Here is a 22631-nt window from a genome sequence, read left to right on the forward strand (position 1 = left end):
TGGACATACGTGACTAATTTTCTCCACTAAAACATTCTTAACTCAGCGAAATTACGACACAATTTTGAACGAGTTGTTGGTTTTAAAATTACCGTAATATCGTGGCTATGATTGAGGTGTGATGTTGACAAATACATATCGAGTATGCTGATCTGCTGTAGATTATTTTAAATGAAATATCGAGTTTTAAAAAAAATGTATATATATATATATATATATATATATATATATATATATATATATATATATATATATATATATATATATATATATATATATATATATATATATATATATATATATATATATATATATATATATATATATATATATATATATATATATATATATATATATATATATATATATATATATATATATATATATATATATATATATATATATATATATATATATATATATATATATATATATATATATATATATATATATATATATATATATATATATATATATATATATATATATATATATATATATATATATATATATATATATATATATATATATATATATATATATATATATATATATATATATATATATATATATATATATATATATATATATATATATATATATAATATATATATATATACTATATATATATATATATATATATATATATATATATATATATATATATATATATATATATATATATATATATATATAAATATATATATAATGCCGATTGGCTCGTAACTCCCCTTATTGCATCTAGTTCTTTATACATGTGACTATGACTCGCGAGCCAAGAGAGTAGTTCCTTATTTCCCACAATCCTTTCGGAAATCGCCCTTTTTCTCCGTCGCAACCATGTCGAAGAGAGGTGAGAAAACGATCTCGTCGAATCTCTTTCCATCAGCTATTTCCCGTTTCTTATGGGCAGATCCATTGTATTGTTTGTGTGTTTTATCAGCATGTTTAGATAGACTTCAGTTTAGTTTTTCCATTCATATAATAGTATATATACATTTGAATAACAGGCTTGTGAATGGGGCCTAGCGATTAACAACATGTGATACGCGGCTCCATGTTGTATACAAAGTCTGATGACTGGTTTGATGCAGTTGTAATGATTTGGGTGTTCGATAATGTAGTAATCATGAGTTGATTGTAAAATTGATGTTTCCGTGTTTTAACACATACAGACATTGTTTCACTAAATACGGCCCTGAACCAGTCGGCCTGACGCTCGCAAGCAAATTCGTATCCATTGGAAAATTAATGTTACACAGCCCACGTTTGCATCGCGGCGTTGATGCTTAGCTGTTCTGCCGGTCGAAAAAGAGACACTGGAGTTGTCTACCTAAAAAAATAAAAGTTGTTCAAATGAAATGTTTTTCAATTACTTAGCTCCATGGCGGGTCTCGGTATCAACCTTGTTCGAGTTGATTTGGAAAATTAAAGACATTGAAGTTATTATCTCAACTGATACTGCCTTTATATAACTGAGCGTATTCAGAATCAACAAGTGAGACAGTCGTATAGTGGAACTAAATGTATTGTATATTACTACATATGTTTGCATACATCCATACAGTGGTACCTCTACATATGGGTTGAATTCGTTCCGGGACTACGCTCGTATGTCATTTTTCTCGTAACTCGAACGAATGCTTCACATTGAAATGAACATAAAACAAATTAATTCATTCCAACCGTATGGAAAAAAAAACGCCAAAAACGGGATATTGGATTGGAAAAAAATGTTTTATTTCTTCTAATTCGTCATCGATTAACAAAGTAACACAATTGGTGGTTTAATATTACTACAACGGGTTTAATAGTACTAAAATTATACGGATTACGATGAGTGGGGGGGGGGGGCTTTCTGCACGGCAGCGCTATCGTATCAAACACATTTAAATTAATTTGGATTACGATGCGGACACTCAAAAATATGTTTAATCTAACCTTACACTAAACTTAATTCAAATTTTGTATTAAAGTTTGATACCTTTCTTCTCCCGGCCGGGTTGGCTCTATTTGCCCTGACCCCACCCTGACTTTCACTATTGATGAGGTGTTTGCTTTTGTATTCCCTTCAACATATTCTGAAAATGTTGCACACAAATGTCCTCAGAATCGGATAACGCACGACCACTTGCCAACGAGAAGTAATATATACTCGTATTGGTGATCGCTCCGCCATTCGCGCTGACTGACAGGGGAATCAACACTGGAAAAAATGCAACGCTCCTCCCAGTGCACGTACATATCTTTTATACACAGAGATGCGACATAAGAGACAACATTTAAATCGAAATTTGTCTCATATCTCGAGATAATAATTTGCTCAATTTTACTCATCTCGAATTGCTCGTGTCGGGGTGTCACTGTATGCTAAGATAAATATTTGCTGGAATTTTTACTTGTCTCTAATTGCACTTATGTCGAAGTAATACTGTACATATTTTGAGAAAGAGCAAAGCGTGCAAGAGAGAGAAATATATATACAATTAGAATTTTACATATGAAATTGAGCTAAATGTTTTTGTTGAATGCTGAACCCAGTGTTTGTTTTTACAGGGCGTGGGGGTTCATCCGGAGCCAAGTTCCGCATCTCGTTGGGTCTTCCTGTTGGAGCGGTTATTAACTGTGCTGACAACACTGGTATGCCTTTACAGTTATGTCATCATTTATGTACGATTTGTCAGGTAGGGTACCTGAGATGCGCGTCATGATTGAGTCCGATTCAGTTACCGCAACCCAAATGGCGCTGTTTAAGCGGCAGCCTGCGGCCACGGTAGCTCTGTCCACTCTTGTTCGTTTTGTGTTTTTGCTGCTTTTATGTTTTAATGATTAGATGATTCCATTTACTTTGATTTGCTTTGTGCTTTTGCTTTGCAGTTCTGTCTAATCACCCTCTTGCTACTGCCACAATGTAATTTCCCGAATACGGGACGAATAAAGTTATCCAATCCTAAGGGCACTGTTGGTAACGCATAGTTGCCAAATGTCCGATATGAAACGATCGATGTAATGGGAAGCTGCGACATCTCTTTTCTTAGGCAAGGCTGAAGGCACCACACATAAGATCCTGATCTATAATCCTCATAGTGTGATTCATGGGTGATTCTCTCGCTACGTTTATCCAAACATCGTAGAGTTGATTTTTTTCTGGTGGCCAGAAGTGGCTGTCGGATCTTAATAGACTCAATCTTTTATTTGTTAAAGTTGAAAGCAAAGTTGATGTAAGAATAGTTGTTTTTGCTTGATGTCCCTTTAACGCGTCATAATTGGTCGTAAGTAGGAGGCCTTTCCAAATCATTTACAAACATATTTTTTGGAAGAATTTCAGCCAGAGAGTTTCCAGGTGCACACAGGGTTGACATGGTGTCCAGAAACGGCTGTTGGATCAAAACCATGCATCGTACAGAGTTTAATTTTTATTTATGGTGGCCAGAAACGGCTGACGGATTATACACGAGTGATTGAATTTCTTCACCTTCTAAGTGTGTAAACTCAACTTTTATTTGTTACAGCTGACAGCAGAGTTGACGTATGAATCGTTGTTTTTACATGTGCCCTCAAGGCCCCGCATGGCGGATTGGTCCGCCAGCGGTTTTTGTAGGTGCTCCCCGGATCACTTTTTTTCTGTCGTGACTGGAGTTATAAAACACCCATTCATTAATCACACTTTATACCTGTTCTCTGATCCTTAAAAAGCGTGATGTACTGTTGGATGTGTTTGTGTGCCTGGACCTGGAAACTCGCGTGCGGAAATTATTCCCAAAATGACGTGGAAAGACGTCTTGGGTCAGCGCATCCATCACCTTCGTGTCTCGCCGAGTCCTATCCTGCACAACAGGAAAAAAGTGTTTCGGTGAGCAGAAATAGAAAGAGCATGATTTATGGATGTTTTATGTTAACATTCTCACGGTACTTTAGTTCAAACCCTGCATTGTAGAGTATGGTGGCAAGAAACGGCTGTCGGATCAAAACTGCATCGTGCAGAGTTGGATTTCTTTAATGATTCCTAAATACGGCTATCAAATCCTTATAGCCGAGTGATTGAATTTCTTTACCTTCTCAAAGTCTGTAAACTCAAGCATTGAGCATTTGCAAGTATTGATGAGTACGCCTGACCTGAAATATGCTAGCTTGCTGCTCCGTCCTATTTTCTATTTGATTTACAATGTTGTACCAAAAATAACACTCAAATAGTAAAATTTGTCAGCCTTTCTTTTGAAATTGGCCATTACTCTTTCCTGAAAGGCTTACTCCCTGCTTCGTATACATTCCCTTTTTTACACACAACACATTCGCGCCGTTGTTTTCACCAATTATACCAAATAAGTTGTCATTTTGTATCGAGTTGGCAAAGGCGCAAACTATTGAATCGCCCCAAGGTGGCAGCACAATCTTCTGCAATCCTAAGTGGTGGCAAAGCTTCCTCCATAGCGGGAGCTCATGATTATGCATCTGTATCATGGTTACATGCTCGGATACTCATTACTGTGAGTGTTGACTTAGCGGGGGCAATATCACCTGTGGGGCCTGCATGCGTTTAACTGTAATCTTCCTTTCTCATCTAACCCATCTTTCAAAATAATGTTTTTTTTTTAAAGCACAAGTGTTTTGATTCTGAACTAGCAGGTGCGACCGGCAAACCCGGTGCCCCCTGCTTGTGATTGTTAAAAGTCATGTGTGAAGTGAAGATGATGATTTAGTGGTTGACAGCTTTATTCCATTTGGGTCAATCTTTTCTTTTTTGTTCAAATATGGTTTTGTACAAGGACATGACACCAAGATTGCCATATTCGATGGCTATAACCATTTTGTCATCAATCTCGGGGCCACTGTTTCAAATTGTGAGCCATATTCAAAATTTTAAACTAAATTACAAGTATAGTGTGAGGTTAGATTAAACTTATTTTTGAGTTTGCATATTCTAAGTTCATTTAAATTAGTTTGTTACGTGCACGTTGCCGTTTAAAACGTATGGATTCCTCTTGCAAAAGCACTTGCTTTGTCTGATTTGTGACAAATGCGAGCTGTCGCGCAAGAGGATATAAAATTCGCCACTGTGGGTGAGATGACAGTTCAATACACTTTCTGTTGTCTCAATCAGTGACGAGACAAAGTTGTCTCCTCCTGTTGCCTCAACTTTTGACATTTCAACTGTACCTCAAGAATTGTCTGGTCAGCAGGAGTAGCCTGTGTATTTTTTGGCGATAAAGGAACATGGTGATGGGGAGTTCACTACTGTTTCTTTTTTGCACAAATATGGTTTTGTACAAGGACACGACACCAAGATTGCCATATTCAATGGCTATGACCATCCGCTGTAAGATCGCGCGTAGCGCGCAATTCTGGGGAAAATGCTTCCTCACCGAGGCTCCCGGTAGGCCGGCCCGCCCGCCCAGGGCCCTCTGTTTTTAGATAGGGACGAAGGCATCCGCTGTAAGGTCGCCCGGGGCTCGCGTTTCTGAAAAAATCCACCCTCCCTGAGGCTCCTGGCCGTACAGCCCCCTGGGAGAGCTCTATTATCTGATTAGAGCGATGGCCTCTGCCACTTTCCTTCAGAGCTAAGTGACTCCCACCTTCTGAGGGTTTTTTTTGCCACTAGTAGTGTGAATTGTGACATTTATAAATGTTTTAATTTAAAATAATTTGTGGTGGTGAAGGGTGGCCATATCGCATATTCCAGAGCAGCGAACCTCCGTCGAACCCATTTCAGGAGTATCCTTGTTCCATTTCCCTTTTACTGAGTATATCCAGAGTGAATGTGATTCACGCAAAATTTATATAAAATGTAAAAAAAAAAAAATAATAAAAAAGGGTACCGTAGGACAATTTAAGTCACACACATTATCATGTTTTTACATTAATTGAAAGTGTTTTTTGCAAACTATTATTCGAGTTTATCTGTGTTTGGGTCTTTGTTGATTTTACAGTCAGTAATTCCGTGTGTCACTCAAAAGTCTCACTTAAATGTTGTGCAAATGTCAGTCCTTATAACATGGGAGATTTAATAGAATACAAACCAATAAGCTTATGCGAGTTTCTGGGTTTCATGTTAGAATTTTCATTGCATCTGATACTCGAGATTATTGCATTGCCCAACCAAATTCCCTCCTGCTGCAGGCCTATCTCTACAGTATGAGCTAGTTCATTAATTAAACATCATTTATTGTGGCAACTACGCGTACTCTGCACCAATCTGGTTGGTTCTCGCGAGATTTAATGCCGGGCTTATTGACCTAACTGTTGCAACCTGGGTTTAACCTATGTGTCTACTACTTTTGTCCAAGGTGCCAAGAACCTTTACATCATCTCCGTGAAAGGTATTAAGGGGCGCCTTAATCGTCTCCCTGCAGCTGGAGTAGGTGATATGGTGATGGCGACAGTCAAGAAAGGCAAGCCTGAGCTCAGGAAGAAGGGTGAGTTCAATTTTGCCATGAATAAATGACTTTTTGTTGTTGTCTGTTTTTACATTGTCAGGGTGGTCGACAGGCTGGAATATTTAGGGATTTATGAATTTACCAGCGTATTGGAGAAATGTGGGACGATCTAAGCAAAGGGGGGAACTTAATTCTGCAAGTTTGACAACCAATTGGGCCAATGACCAGTGATGTAATGTAGGGGTGGTAAAAAAAAATGTAGTGATTGCCTTAAAAAAAAATTCTCGATTTTGTCACAATTGTTTCCGAACCGTTGTGCCACGAGTAATGGCCGTGTAGCAGAAAGTATATACCAAAAAATCATACATGTTAATAGGGCTGTCTAGGATGAGCATTGCTAGCAATAGAGGATGAAATGGAGCACGAACGCAAAAGGACATTAACATGGCCAAAATGAGCGATTATGAGAAGCAGGACAACACTGAGCTGATCCACTAAAAGATCCAAGTAAATTCTTCCTGGTGTTTTCTTTCTAATTTTATTTTATTTTTAAATGCCTTGTAGATACCTATGCACCGAGAGCAGCCTTATTGTTAATGTGCTGAACCCACTGTCATCATTTGAGGACAGCCTGTAAGATTTTTCTAACTTGTTATTTGGGTGTTTCCCCATTCTATGTAAAGGTTCTGCAAACGTTGCAGAAATCTTAAAGCTTTGGGTTCAGTTCATACAACTTGTTTTAATTTTTGTACCCAATTGTAAGGCAAATTTAGACTTTCTTTTTGAGTGGCTGAAAATAGTCTGCTTGCCAATGGTGATGATTTCTTAGGTTGATTTCCTTTATATAATATTGCACAGCAATTTTTGATTGAAATTAAACTTTATAAAAATAAAGAAGATGCATTTCAAAGTTTCTGCAGATTTTATGTTGTTGGGGGGTATCTTTACTGCACAACAGAAAAACAAAAATACTTTTTACAGTTTAATTTATATTCTCTTTTCTGAAGGTAACAGTTACTTTCATAATTTAATAATGAGGGAAGTAATTTATTTACTTAAGTTTCAAATTAGAAAGAAAAAAAGTTGTGGTATGATTTTTTTTTTTTTTTTTCTAATCACAAAAAAAATGTTTTGTCATATGGCCCAGCTTACCTTAAGTAGTCTTTGTCATATCCAATGTTCTTTTAGGCACTTTAATCTGCTTAACCTTCAACCACCCTATGAACTGGCTATGCACTACAGTAATCCTTCGATTATTGTTTCATTCTTCTCCATTACCCACTGCAAATTTGACATTAAGGTCATGCCTTGTAATTGTTTAAAATGCTTTCTGTTTGTGCGTTACTCTTTTCACCATAGTGCATCCTGCTGTTGTGATCCGGCAGAGAAAATCATATCGAAGGAAAGACGGGGTCTTTCTCTACTTTGAGGACAATGCAGGTGTCATTGTTAATAATAAAGGAGAAATGAAAGGTAAGCTGTTTCCAATACTATATTTTTGTGATCAATGAACAAGGTTCATATACATATCATTTTATGTACCTTTTGTCTTCCAGAAATTATATCTAAGATCTTATTTTTTAAATTAATAAAAGAAATATTCTCCTAGTTATGATCTTTATCTAAATTTTTAAATTACAAAAATATGGAAATCCCGCACTTATTTATTTTTTGGGATGGGCTTTCTTTTGTGTATGACTAATTGAAAATATGGACATTTTAAAATGTATAATGCAGTGGATGGATAGTCTCTTGTGCATGAAATGATCTTTTAAAAAAAAAGGCAACACATCCCTGTAATTCTAATTCCACAGATGGAAAAGTGGGGCAAATGTGGGAAGGTACTGGGATATAAAGGCCTGGTGTTTGGCATGGTATTCTTGTTTGCTCAGCCATTGGATGTACCGTTATTTCACGACTATTCGGCGGATCGTATTTTTAGGCCCAGTGTCAATAACGAGTGCTATTTCTGTATTTTACACACAAAGGACGCACCGTTCTTTTAGACACAGCCAGGCATGGCATATATATTATTTATGGATTAGCGGTGTCTACGGAAGCAGCCCCAGATGCTATCTGTTGCGCAGTGACTGCTGGGATATATAGTCATTTTGTCACTCATAGTATCAATATACTACAACGGCGAACACGCTAATTTGGTGCTACATGCACCAAATGCATGCTAAAAACACGCTTTAAAAAAGGCAACGGAAGCGAAACTGAGTTCGGTTGTACCTTATTTAGCCATTTTACAATGTACTCACGAAACCACCAAAGTCCTTATTTTCTGTGTCCGAATTGAATCATTGTCCATCGCAAACGCTGAGTTAAATACGTTCGTCCAGGCGGCCACAATACATTCGCAAATAGTAGCTAGCGTAACTAGCCCGGCGCTGCCTGCCACCGTTTGTCATGCTGTGTTGATGTATACAGGCCACAATCCATTTGCAAATAGTAGCTAGCTGGTAGCTAGCGTAACTTTTCCATTGGTGCTTTCCATGCTTCATCAAGCTGTATTGATGTCGATGTATACAGGCCACAATCCATTGGGTGTATTGACTAAACGGAACTACTACATATCCCAGCAGTCACTGCACAGTACTTTTTTACGGGAAAATAGTAGTCTGTGTACCCTATGCACAGATTTATTTTGCTTTATCGTGATCACAATTTTAGTATTGGTCCGTATATAAAGCGCCCCTGTCTATTTTGGAGAAAATTTCAGACTTTCATGTGCACCTTATAGTCGTGAAAATATGGTACTTACAGCGATGGAAATCAAATAATTCCAAAAAACTTAACCAGGTCACACTCACTTTGACCAGTCCCTCGGAGCTGATTTGGGATCGGGGTGTCAGGGTTACCTGGGACAGGCTCCCATCACTACCAAAACGTGACTTGGTGAAGCATATGATTGAAGTACCACACGACAAGGTGATTCATCTGCGTTTATTTAAAGTAACCGATAGTCATCCCATGAAATCCGTGGTTAATGACATGTTATTGCTTATATAGCTAGAAGCGTAAATAATATACATTTTTATATTATATTTAAATAGTCTATCTACAATGCAAGTACGTCTGCTGTACTCGCAATGAGTGCTTGATTTTAATTTAAAAAAAAAGATGAGACCTGTGCAATAAAATGGTCAGGTGAAGATGATGAAAATTAACATTACTGCACAGGTTATTGAGATTTATAACAAGTCAAGAACAGCGGTACCTCGACATACGAGTGCCCTGACATACGAGCAATTTGAGAGGAGTCACATTTTGAGCCAATATTTATCTTGAGATCTGAGACAAATTTTGATATGAGCATACCACCGATGTGAGAGGTTGATCATAAGATCATCAATGGTCAGTGTCACGCTCCCCGCAACTCTGTGTAATGTCTCTGCTAGCACTGAGTGGGGCCTTGCGGTTTTTTTCTCCCACTAGTCAGTGCGAATGGCGTATATACTACTTGTTGGTAAGTGATCGTGTGTTATCCTATTGTGAAGACATTAGTGTGCACCGTTTTTGGAATATTTTGAAAGGAATACAAAAGCAAATAACCCTCTCCCGATAGTTTGCGTCTGAAAGTCAGGGTGGAGGCGGGGAAAATGGAGCAAACCTAGGAAAAAGTATCAAAATTTCAAACTAATTTACAAGTAAGTTTAGTGTGCATATTCAAAGTTCATTTAAATTAGTTTGTTATCTTCATGTTGCCTTGCAAAAAAGTATGGAATCCTCTTGCAAAAGCACTTACTTTGTCTGATTTGTGACAAATGCGAGCTGTCGCGCAAGAGGATATAAAATTCGTCACTGTGGGTGAGATGACAGTTCAATCCATTTTCTGTTGTCTCAATCAGTGACGAGACAAAGTTGTCTCTTCCTGTTACCTCAGCTTTTGACATTTCTACTGTATCTGATGACTCTGGGGGGGAAAAACTGTCCCGGGGCTGGCAATGTCTTCCATTGAGTGAGGGCAGAGAGCAGCCGATGATATTCTGGGCGGTGTTTATCACTCTGCATGGCTTTTCTGTCATCTGCCGTGCTTCTGGCGTACCTGCGTTATGCAGGATGCTCTCCACAGTGACTCTATAGAAGGTTACCAGAAGCTTAGTGAGCTTAGAGATGGAGTCGCTTTTGGGCCATATTCACCGCTGCTGTCGTATTAGGAGTGTGCCAGATCTGTGTTGGATTTGCGAAAGTCAGTACATTTTCACTTTTTGTGGTGTTAAGTGTGAGATTGTTCACCAAACACCACGAAGACAGTTTGTTGACCTCATCTCTGTAGGCCGACTCATTCTCTCCTGAGATGAGTCCGACCACAGTGGTGTCATCAGGAAATTTGATGACGGAGTTACATTGGTGGGTCAGTGTACAGGGAGTACAGAAGAGGACTCCGTACACAGCCTTGAGGGAGCCAGTGCTCGGTGTAATGGAGGAAGAGAGGTGGGGACCAAGTCTAACAGTTCGTGGACGGTTGTTTAAGAAGTTCTTAATCCAGTAGCACATGTAAGGATAGTCCAAGGTGGGAGATTTTTTCAGCCAGAATGTCCAGTATTATAGTGTTGAAGGCTGAGATATAATTAATGAAAAGCATCCTCACGTAGTTTCCATGGTGCTCCAAGTGGCTCAGGGCTTTGTGTAGAGCTATGCCGATAGCGCTCCTCAGTGGACCCGTTTACAAACAGGTGAGGATTAACTGAGGGAGGGATTGTATCCCTGATCTGGCAGGCAACCAACTTTGGCAGCTAGGGCCGCCCGACATACTCGCTTTTGCTTTCCCTCCCATCGCCGCTTCCGTCGTATGCTGGGCGGTCCGACTACCCACAGAGATCCCTGTGGTCTCGATGTCCTCGGGGATATTGTAGGTTTGTTGGTAATTTGTTTATGTTGGATATATCGCATCTCCTACATAGAGTAATTAAATCCCGGTGACAAAAATAAGTTTGCCTCTCAGACGTTCGTAAATTACAATATGACTGAGCACTTAACTGGAGAGCAAAGAGCCGCCGCCATCTTTGTTAACATATAAAGTACTGCTTTACTGAGGATAAAAGATCTGGAACCCATTAATTTCATAAGTAGGTGCACAACTGTATTTACACTTGTCATAAACGTTCTCACTAATACAATACTGTACAGGTTGGTAGGTTCAAGACAGTAAATGTGTGAATCTAATTCATACCTCCACCCCCCAATGCTCTCACAATTGCCCATATTACCTACTGTCTGCTACGAATCGATTGGAGAACGAATATCTGATCAATTTGATTTGTGCGATTAACACTTGTTGGGCTGGTTAGCAGTAGTGATTAATGATTTTACACCAATCTCCCTCCACCAGGTTCTGCCATCACTGGCCCTGTAGCAAAGGAGTGTGCTGATCTTTGGCCCAGGATTGCCTCAAATGCTGGAAGCATTGCCTAAGATTCTCGACAGACACTTTGTATTCAATAAAAAAATATTCATAAACCTTTCTCCATGTCATGTTTATTATGTTTTTTTTCCTGGAAAAATAAGGCTTATTCATTTTGTCTGCATTCTAAATGTCATAAAAACGTGTTTTTTTTTTTTAACCTAACCTTGACCAGCTTTTCTTCACGGTGTTGATGAATGTTTCCTTTAACGGTCGGAATGAAGACCTGCACCCAATGGTGGCATTGAAGACCAGTTTGAACTACAGTGGCAAAACAAATGGTTTGTTAGTCCTTAGCTTCTCAAGATGCTTTGAATCTTTATTTAGTCCAGTCCAAAGTCCAAAGCATTTTGGTGTATAGTGAAACTAAAGTTCTGCGGAGAAAAGGGTTAGGGTTATATATATATATCTATATATATGTGTGTGTGTGTGTGTATAAATAGAGATATATATATATATAGAGAGAGAGAGAGATACATATACTTGTTACTGTAGTTACTTTGTCCAAAACCAACAAAAAAATCATCACAATTTATATCGAGAGCATTTGTCAAACAATTTCAAGAATGAATTTTAAGAATATTTCAAATGTCGTTTAATGGTTTGAGTTCAATTCACAGAATACAATTACAGAACATTGTATTTTAATGCAATGCAATACAATTTACATTATAAAGTGAACGAGCTCGTAATTCCAATTTTTACATTCAGGTGAACTTATGATTCGCCTTTCTTTTTTTAAGCCGTGTCTTAAGAGCGAGAAGATCAATATAAAGGATCTGGTTCAGTACAGCCGAGGCACAAAGCAGTCCACCATGTAAAGCTCCAGCCATGCCATTGCAGAACACATCCTGACCTGCAAACAAACATAGAGTGAGCTACATGAGAGTATCTAACTTTGGTACAGAACTGTGGTTTCAACATATAATGCCTTAGCCACCTGTTAAGTACAGGCCACTAATTGGTGTTTGCGGTCTGGTCCTTGCAACTGTTTCTGGGCTGAAGCGCTCCAAGTTGTGTTCAGCACCATACATCTCACCTCTTGGTGCACCCAAATAGTGGACATTAGTCAAAGGAGTAGCAGCCTCAATCATAATCACCTAAAGGCAAAAATACAAGCATTTAAAATTATATTCAAAATGTATACTGTTTCAGTGAAAACATCCTTAGTTAATAACACTTTGGAGGACTAGTTACATCTTAAACAGGTTGCCTACCAATTATTCATTCATTTTCCTAATCAGTTATACTCAAAAGAGTGGGTTGTTGTAGTCCATACCAGCCGACTGTGGACACCAAGTGGGGGGGACACCCTGAAGTGGTGGCCAGCCATGCTTCCCAATTATGGTGCAAAATACCGTATTTTCACGACTATATGGCGCATCGCATTTAAGCCGCAGTGTCAGTAATGAGTGCTATTTCTGTATAGCACACAAAGGACGCTACCCTTCACTGGGCTCTCATTTCTTCGCTCTCATTCTATCTCATACAATAAAAGCATTCAATTCAATTCACTTGGTCATCTCACAACAACCACTATGTTTCTCTTACATTCCTGTCCCCCCTTGACCAAATGCGCCCATTATTAATGATTGAAATTCCATTTGTTGAGCGTTTAAAAATTGTTCAAATGCAATGTGGCATACATATATTTTCACAGAAACACAGACATTGGCAAAAGTTAAATCAAATTGATAAACTGACTCGGGGACAAGATCCTTATCTGAAGTGTTTCTAAGTCCACGGTCATCCAGACAAGATTTTTTTTTACATCTCTACTGCATACCTTTTACGGCTGTCAGCCTGGGTACACACTACAGTAGAGTGTGTTGTTTTAGGTGTGGCAGTGGCGGTCCGTGCATTTTCTCGTAGCGCCTTCAACGAATCAATCCAACCCTCAAAAACTATTTTATGGCTATAAAACCTCTACTGCAGCTATAGCTGCGGAACATGAAAAAAATAATCAATAAACCAATGCACAAAAATGGGGTAAAATCCACTTCCCAACAGCATTTAATGATTAAATACAAAACTGGAGCTTTTCAGACATTCCAACCGGGCCAGGGGGGGTGATTTTCTCTGGAAAAGACAGCAGTGAAACTCCATGGCGTATGGACAAATCTTGCCCGAAAATGGGGTAAAATCCAGCCGGTATACAGCATTTATTGATTAAATACAAATACTGGAGCTTTTTAAACATCAGAACCGGGCCCAGAGTATCATTTCCCCAGGGAAAAAGACAGCGATGTACGTTGATATGTCCATCCATATACATCCATATAAATCCATACGCGAAAGGGCAAAAAATGCACTAAAACAGGGTAAAATCCACTTCCTTGCAGCATTTATTGATTGAATACAAATACTGGAGCATTTGGGACATTACAACCAGGCCAGATGGTGATGTCCCCGGGATAAGACAGCGACTGATGTCGTCAATGGCGAAACAGCAAAAATTGCACTAAAACGGGTAAAATCCACTTCCTAGCAGCATTTAGTGATTAAATACAAACACTGAAGCTTTTCAGATATCAGAACCAGGCCCACAATTTAAATGTTATCCTTTTTAACTGTACACAATACCCATCCTCCTTTCTTTCTTCCTTCTTTTCTATCGCCAGCAAAGCTAATGATGAAAGTCGAGCCTGTCCTGTCCTATTTCTGGCATAGTCTGTGTTGAAAATGGCTTCAAATCAACACAACAATATATTTGCTTGTGCAGCTCGCTCCAAATGCAGTTTGGTAGCTCTCTCCCAAATTGAAAGTGGCGGACACACCCTTTTCCCGGCTGTAACAGGCTTGCTAGAGTTGATCGCCCTTTCTTAATGATGCCCATTTTTTTCTGGAAAAGTCCGTCTGGAAAATAGCTTTGTGATCAAATTTGCCACCAAATCCATTTGTTTTCCTCTGTTGGCCATTATGGGTGGAGTTTTTGATCTCTGGCTGGCTCACTTTGGCTTTGGTCCGCCTACTAGCCAATCATAGTTGGTGAAAGCGATGACGTATCCCTATGCGTGCGAAATGGCCTTGGTGTCACCAAATCGATTTCTGATTGGTTAAAGCAACAGTCTTACCGACGCTTGTTTAAAGCAGCAGAGCCGGCAGAACTGATTGTGAAGGCCTTGAGGCAGATTTCTGACCCTGGCAACAAATATTGGCTGAAAGGTGATTGGTTAAATGCTTCAATATGAAAACACACATCTGGAAGCAGTGCAACCAGGGGGAAAAGCAATGAAAGGAAGCCAACAGACAATTTGGAATTATTTAATAAGTATTGATGGACAAAATATCATATATGATTCAGATATTTCTTAGGCCAGCAGAGAAGGCCTTGAAGGCCCTGATGGCCCACCACACAGTCTGGTTTCTTTTTCTTCTGCAGGTACCTGGAGCTGTGGCTCCACCCCTGTGGCAAAGCCCTGCCCAGGCCAATACAGCTGTTACTACTTCCAAATCATCCCTCCTCCAATCAAGATCCACTTGCTGTCCTTATTTAAAGCACTTTATTTTTCAGTTCACCCCATGACTCATTTGACTGCTTGTGATTGTCGATGCTGAGGCAGTGGAGTGCTTATTTTCTCTAAGATACTTCTTAATGTCTAGAGTTAATTAAGTTTTGTTCGCCCTAGTTTCGCCTGGTATTGTAAGTGTGCCAGTCATTATTATATTGAGTATATATGTTGATAAAGTTAATTATTTTGGGCTGCATAGGGGGACTTGAGCTAAGATTAGACACCCTGGGGTTTACATATAGTTTGTTGCATTTATACATGTAGTGTATTCCCCTGTCTAGACTTGTATTACATCAGTTATGACAGTGGCACCCTTCGGCCTTATTTCCTGTATTTTTGTGGGTGTGTATTCAAACACCTGTCTGCGAGGGTGTTTTTTTTTACCGTTTTTATTTGAGGGTGCCACTTAAGTATCTTTTGCTTCCCTTATGTTATCCCATAGTCCAGGTTTTAGTGGAGTTTGTTGTTAATAAATTATCATTGAAGGGTACTTGCAGTGTGTGTGACATGCTATAGTGTTAAAGTTATGAATGATGTGTGATGTACAACTAGTTTTGGATTGGATGTTTATCGGAGTTCGATTATTGATGCTTTGATCCAAATAGAAAGAGTGACACGTTAAAGTCTGTCGGTAATCTATTATTGATGTCTCGGTGCACTTAGTTCGAGGCACGGGAGATTCATAGTCATTACAGAAAAAGTTGGATTGAGGACGACAACTAATCACTGTTGCGATTATTTCTCCGTGTTTCAAGGTAACCTGGTTGTTGTAGAGGCCAGTTGAGTTAGTGGTTTGTAATATACACTTCAACATTTGTGAAAGAAGATAATGGTTAGTAATGTTTATTTACTTTAAATGTGTGTGTGTGTGAATGTTCGAGTCTCAGGGCACACACATGGAATTGCATTTAGCACGCTACCTTCGGCTGCCATTACCTTTAGCATGATATGTGGAGTCTGACGGTCGTAGCAAAGAAGTTTTCACGCACGTGGAATAGCATTTAGCATGATACCTTCGGCCGCCATATCCGTTAGCATTATGTGCAGAATCAATGACGGTCGTAGAAAGGAAGTTATGTTATTGAGATTTCATTGTTTACCCAGCTAAATAGTTGAGGACTTCTCTAAGTTGTAAAAACAAAAGGTAACAAGTTATGACCGTTTATATATGGGTGTAGTTGTACATTATGTTTTGGGTTCCATGTTGTTTGTCTGTCTGTCTGTGTATATATATATATATATATATATATATATATATATATATATATATATATATATATATATATATATATATATATATATATATATATATATATATATATATATATATATATATATATATATATATATATATATATATATATATATATATATATATATATATATATATATATATATATATATATATATATATGGGTGTAATTGTATATCCTTTTATGTGTTAATAAAGATTACAATAAAGTTGGATTGAAGACAACCAATCACTGATTATTTCTCCCTGTTTCAACATTATGTGCAGAATCAATGACGGTCGTAGAAAGGAAGTTATGTTATTGAGATGTCATTGTTTACCCAGCTAAATAGTTGAGGACTTCTCTAAGTTGTAAAAACAAAAGGTAACAAGTTATGACCGTTTATATATGGGTGTAGTTGTACATTTTGTTTGTCTGTCTGTATATATATATATATATATATATATATATATATATATATATATATATATATATATATATATATATATATATATATATATATATATATATATATATATATATATATATATATATATATATATATATATATATATATATGGGGATATATATGGGTGTAATTGTATATCGTTTTATGTGTTAATAAAGATTACAATAAAGTTGGATTGAAGACAACCAATATATATATATATATATATATATATATATATATATATATATATATATATATATATATATATATATATATATATATATATATATATATATATATATATATATATATATATATATATATATATATATATATATATATATATATATATATATATATGGGTGTAATTGTATATCGTTTTATGTGTTAATAAAGATTACAATAAAGTTGGATTGAAGACAACCAATCACTGATTATTTCTCCCTGTTTCAACTATGAAAATGCAGGGTGCAACATGTCTGGCTCATCCTTGACTGAATCTTTCTGCTGTGGTAGTTGCTACTCCTGTGTATATCTTACCGTCAGGGGGAGTTGTAACAATACCTGTAAACCTCGGCCAATTTCTTCCGTTAATACTGAATGCAATTGCCCTTAAGTGATAATAAACCGTACAAATGCAACGCAGCACATATTTACTTAAACCCTTAACTTTTCCCAAAGTGGACGAAGTGCTCTTTGTGTGCACTAAATTTAATTATATGTACGTAAAGAAGGCGGACATGTGTAAAGGGAATGCACAAGCGCATATCTTGCTTAAAGTATGAAAATATTAGCATGGCGTTTTTGTCTCCTACCAATTACCGAGATGGTCTGAATTAGAGGTTAAATGGATAAAATGAGATTGTTTTTTTATCCCAAAAAAACGTACTTTTGTAAAAATAAAAATGTTTTCCTACACAAAAAAGTTGTTGTACGGTGTACACGAGTTGAAAACGTAGAAAAATAAAAATGTAGAAAATATGGGAAAAAAATGTAAAAAGTGACAAGTATGCTTCTAACGGTACCTGGACATTCTGTTGACGGACATTTCGTCCCTGGTTGTTTTGTTGGCGGACACTTCGTCCCCGGAGGTTTCGTCGACGGACACTTGGTGGACGGACACTTTGTCCCCGGACTTTTCATCGAATGGACTTTTAGTTGCCGGACAATTACCCGAACAGACAATTCGTCGCTGGACATTTCATCGCCGTATTCGTCGCTGGACATTTCGTCGCTGGATTCGCTCGCTCTCAAAATTATAATCATGAGAGAGATAGAGTTAACTGTGGAAAGTAATCAACCGGGTAATCTCTTGCTCTCAAAATTATAATCATGAGAGAGATCAAGTTTGTCATTGCATTGTCAATGTCAGAGCATTAATTTCTAAACATCTAATATCAAAATTATCAATAAATTGTGTATTATCGACGTGTGTGTACATGTTTTTCAATTTGTGTTCTTGGGTGACAGGAATGAAACATCCTGTTCTCGTGTGTGTGTATAGACAAACTTGCCTCACCCGTGCTCATCCCACATTTTATACTATTATTGTCATGTCCCAATACCTCTGTTAAAGTGGTTAGATCAGAACCTCCACGCAAGCCGGTGATACACTGAATTTTATTATTTTCAACCCTTATAGAGCACTCATTTAACCCATTGGCTGCCATTGATGGCGGTAGACGTCCGATTCATGTTGACTGTGAGGTGCAGATGCTATTTCTGTTATAAGAGCTTTATCTAGTGGATTTATAACACAAAGTTCTGATACGGTTATGAGTACTCTGTCAATGGCAGCCGATGGGTTAAATGAAAGCTCTATAAGGGTTAGAAATAATATTACACAAACTTACACAACATGGTCTGAATCTGGGACAATAAATGACATCTGATGTACCCATGTTCTAAGAGCGAGTGCACCGCTACCGTATTTTCACACCTATAAAATGCACCATCTGAAAGGGTGCATTCTCAGTTGTGGGTAAATTTTCTGTTTTTTGTCAATACAGAAGGCCCCTCTTCGGATAGGGCGGAAGCATAAAACTGGGCCAGTGTATGTTATGCTAGCAGCTAGCGTGTTTTTTTAAAGGCAACATGAGCAAAACTTAGTTTGATAGTGCTTTATTGAGGTAAAAAGTACACATGTTAATAGAAGTTAAACAGCAGTTAAACATCTACAAAACCGATGAACTGTAAATCTTCCGTCTTAAAGAGTTCAGCATTGAACATGCAATGTTCCCTCTCACTGTCAGTCAGTGTTGTGTATCCCGGGCACTTGATGCCACCTTTTGCGAAAGCTCGAACAATAGTGCCGGCCGCACTTAAGCCCTGTTCTCCACAATCTATTGTAACTCGCTACATGCATCACGACCAAGCCTCACCCCACGCTGATTCTCCTCACTGTTATATGGCCCGATTGCCTGCCCGTCTTTGTATTTGCAAAGCTGTTAAATTGTGTTCAATCCAAGGCTTCAGTCCATTTTCCAAGCATTCACACCTGCATTCTGTTGTCATTCACGTTAGGCATCCCTTCTGTATAGCTCTAATGTGCTGTTTCTTTGAGTATTAAGAGTGTTTTTGAGGTTTGAAAACACTATGCCTTGCCACTCACCTTGGATGTTTTCAATGGATTTACTGTAATGCTTGGAATGAACTGGGAGGCTATTTTTAGGGTGAACATCCGCTGGGTCGATCATAATAAGTAGCGTGTCGGCAAGAAATGAAACCAATCAGTCCAGCAGTCAGGGTCATACTAAATTTTGAATATAGCCCATAAACAAGGTGCACCGACTCAGTAGGTGCACTGTTCATTTTAGAGAAAATGTTAGACTTCTAAGTGCGCCCTATAGGTGTGAAAATACGGTATATTATTCCTGTCAAAATACAACAGGATTATGTGCCTTTGTTTCACTGCTCTTACAAGTATCTTTTTCTTTCTACGATCGAGGAGATACAATTGGCGGCTCAGAAATGTGGAGATCACGACTTGATGAAGCTAACAGAATTACATCATCTGCAAAAAAACAGGGACGCAACACTGAGGCCACCAAACTGGACTCTCTGAATACCATGGGCGCAGATATTCTGCTATGGACAGAATCAGTGACAAAGACCAGTCTTGGATCCGACTTACTGCCGGTTACGCAGACCTGACTCTGACACACGCAGAGGGACCGGAGGGACCCCACATATCAGGACTTTCGGTACCCCATAATCCCCGGGGGACATAGTTGAACACCTTCTCCAAGTCCCCTAAGCACATGTAGACTAGTTGGGTGAACTCCCATGCATCCCGAGAACCCCACCGAGGATAAAGAGCTGATCCTCTGTTTCACGGCCAAGACAAAAAACCTATTGCTCCGCCCCTCCTGAATCCTCTCTAGTACCCTGAAAAGACTTTCCCGTAAGAGCTGAGAAGTGTGATTCCCCTACAATTGGAACAGACCTTCCGCTCTCCGACTCCCACCCCGGTCTGCCAATCCAGAGCCACTGTCCCCGGTGACCACGCACTGTTGCAGAGGTGCGTAAACCATGACAAACCCACAACATTCAGAGCCTTTAGTAACATTGGGTGTATCTCACACGCCCATGGGGCCTTACCACTGAGGAGCCTTTTAACAACCTCCGTTACTTCTGGGTTTGACCCCAGGTCGGTCCACACTGTGTGGAATTTGAATGTTCTCCCCGATTACTCCGGTTTCCTCCCACATCCGAAAAACATTCATGCTAGGCTGGTTGAACACTCTAAATTACCCATAGGTATTAGTGATTGCCTGTCTCCATCTGTCCTGTGATTGGCTTGCCACCGGTGATGCTCACTTGGTACCATTGTTGGCTGGAATTGACTCCACATGCCTTTCAACCCTTGAGGATAAGCGCTTCAAAAAATAAATGATTTAAATTAAATATTTTGTACTGGATTTTAAGAATTTGTTTAACACTTAGAAATAAATAGGGTCGTTGCTAAATATTGTTATAAATTAGCAAAAAGTAACTAGGTAATTTTCATATCACATTTTAAACACCTGGTGGTACTAGATTTGACAAAATGGAAGCTTGTTCTACTTTATGGCGCCCAATAATAATGTACTTTTGGTAACATGAAGTGTGGGTACAATTGATGGTGCAGTCATCCCAAACGGAGTGTGTCCATAAGTGGTTTGATTATTTGTGTTTATTTCATAATATTTTCATTTTCTATGTTATCAGAGGTCTGAAAAATTCTGATTTGCTCAATTTATTTTTTTAGCTATTGTCTTCCACATGATAATCTATACTAGGTGTTTTCTTTCCCTTTAAACTCAAATGAGACACTCTACTTGGTACACATAGTACATATATATTGAACATACTACACGGTATAACACTAACCCTGATTGTATATCTGCTACTATACAATGATAAGCACGCACCTTGTCTTTTAATTGGGGGAAGATGGTTATGGCCCAATTCAGCAGCTCCTGAGCCATTCTGTTTTTCAGATCCAAGTAGTCCTGTCCCCTCTTACCAATCTTTGTTCCCTCCCATTCCTCAAACCACTCATAGCGTGCCATGGTTAACAAAGTCATACAAGACTTTCCTAAATGGAAATAAAAGTCATGAGAAGTACTTTCACAGAAACATTTTTTAATTGGGTCTAGATACATGCCAAGAGATTGGAGATCATTTTAACCATATAGATTCCTATGGATTTTCAGGGTTACTTACACCATAAAAAACTAACGTCAGTGACAAATATAGGGACTGATTGCCCAACTCCAGCCATCCACCATATAAATGGCGGAAAAAATATGTGTCCATGTGAAATTAGTGTCTACGGGCCCTTTGAATGGAGGCTGAGCGTGAGCAAACATATATGATGTAGTACGAGGAATTAGTTTGGATGTGGCTGTCAGTTTCCTATTCGACAATAATGATACATTTGATTTCTTGTTGGCTGTCATGAAAGTGTTTCACAGGATGATGCACACTTAACAGGAATTGTAAATGCAGTGAAATATGAATAAAACATTTTCAAAACCCAAATGTTATGTAAAAGCGGCTAAATACCCAGCCTATTTATCGGATCACTGCTGCTTAAACTTGGTAAATTAGACAAAGACAACCAAAATTATAAGTGATATAGACCAGTGTAGGTCAGTGATGTAGTCAAATAGCGGCGACAAAAGCGGCAATTCGGCTTCCTGAATTATGCACATTAGTGATTTTTTTTATTCTTAACGCGATTGTCTGCAGTGTGAAAGTGACTGACAAATGTTACGGCTGTCAGCCTGGACACACACTATGTAGGGGTGTGTGTGGTTTCTTTTCATTTACAGGTACATGGAGCTGTGGCTCCACCCCTGTGACGAAGCCTTGCCCAGGCCAACACAGCTGTGACTACTTCCCCATCATCCCTCCTCCTATCAAGATTCACTTCTTGTCCTTATTTAAACCCTTTTATTTGTCAGTTCACACTGACTTGACTCTTAATTCTTGCTTGCTTTTTGGCTTTTTTTGACCACTTGTCACTTTGTTTCAGGCAGGGCTTTGTCACAGGGGTGGAGCCACAGCTCCATGTACCTGTAAATGAAAAGAAACCACACACCCTACTACATAGTATTTGTCCAAGCTGACAGCCGTAACAGAACCAACTACTATTCTTATGTTCGT

General features: G+C 38.4%; 2 protein-coding genes across 3 annotated transcripts in view; one reads left to right on the forward strand and one right to left on the reverse strand.

The window, feature by feature from the left end:
* Positions 1–705: 705 nt before the first annotated feature.
* rpl23 (ribosomal protein L23) lies at positions 706–11845 on the forward strand. The gene is made up of 5 exons (XM_077733922.1): positions 706–853; positions 2557–2640; positions 6285–6413; positions 7734–7847; positions 11713–11845. Exons 1-5 carry the CDS (start codon positions 841–843, stop codon positions 11793–11795), a joined length of 423 nt encoding a protein of 140 aa, XP_077590048.1. The 5' UTR covers positions 706–840; the 3' UTR covers positions 11796–11845.
* A 461-nt stretch (positions 11846–12306) lies between these two features.
* Positions 12307–22631, reverse strand: part of LOC144208201 (all-trans-retinol 13,14-reductase-like) — a 31556-nt gene continuing 21231 nt past the window's right edge. Inside the window, exons 10-12 of one of the 2 annotated variants that reach the window (XM_077733921.1) lie at positions 21392–21558; positions 12725–12884; positions 12307–12640 (exon numbers count right to left, since the gene is read on the reverse strand). In XM_077733921.1, the coding sequence (XP_077590047.1) occupies positions 12492–12640; positions 12725–12884; positions 21392–21558 (476 nt within the window). In that variant the 3' untranslated portion in view covers positions 12307–12491. Of the gene's footprint in view, positions 12641–12724; positions 12885–18004; positions 18263–21391; positions 21559–22631 lie in introns of those variants that run through there. The other variant, XR_013328845.1, reaches the window with a different exon arrangement.

This window comes from Stigmatopora nigra, chromosome 15 (genome assembly GCF_051989575.1).
Source record: "Stigmatopora nigra isolate UIUO_SnigA chromosome 15, RoL_Snig_1.1, whole genome shotgun sequence".
Classification (NCBI taxonomy): Eukaryota; Metazoa; Chordata; class Actinopteri; order Syngnathiformes; family Syngnathidae; genus Stigmatopora; species Stigmatopora nigra.

What these genes read in the sequence shown, in the direction of transcription:
- rpl23 (XM_077733922.1), top strand. An exon ending in TAACTGTGCTGACAACACTG is followed by an intron (nt 2,641 to 6,284) that starts GTATGCCTTTAC and finishes CTTTTGTCCAAG; the next exon opens with GTGCCAAGAACCTTTACATC. An exon ending in GCCTGAGCTCAGGAAGAAGG is followed by an intron (nt 6,414 to 7,733) that starts GTGAGTTCAATT and finishes TTTTCACCATAG; the next exon opens with TGCATCCTGCTGTTGTGATC.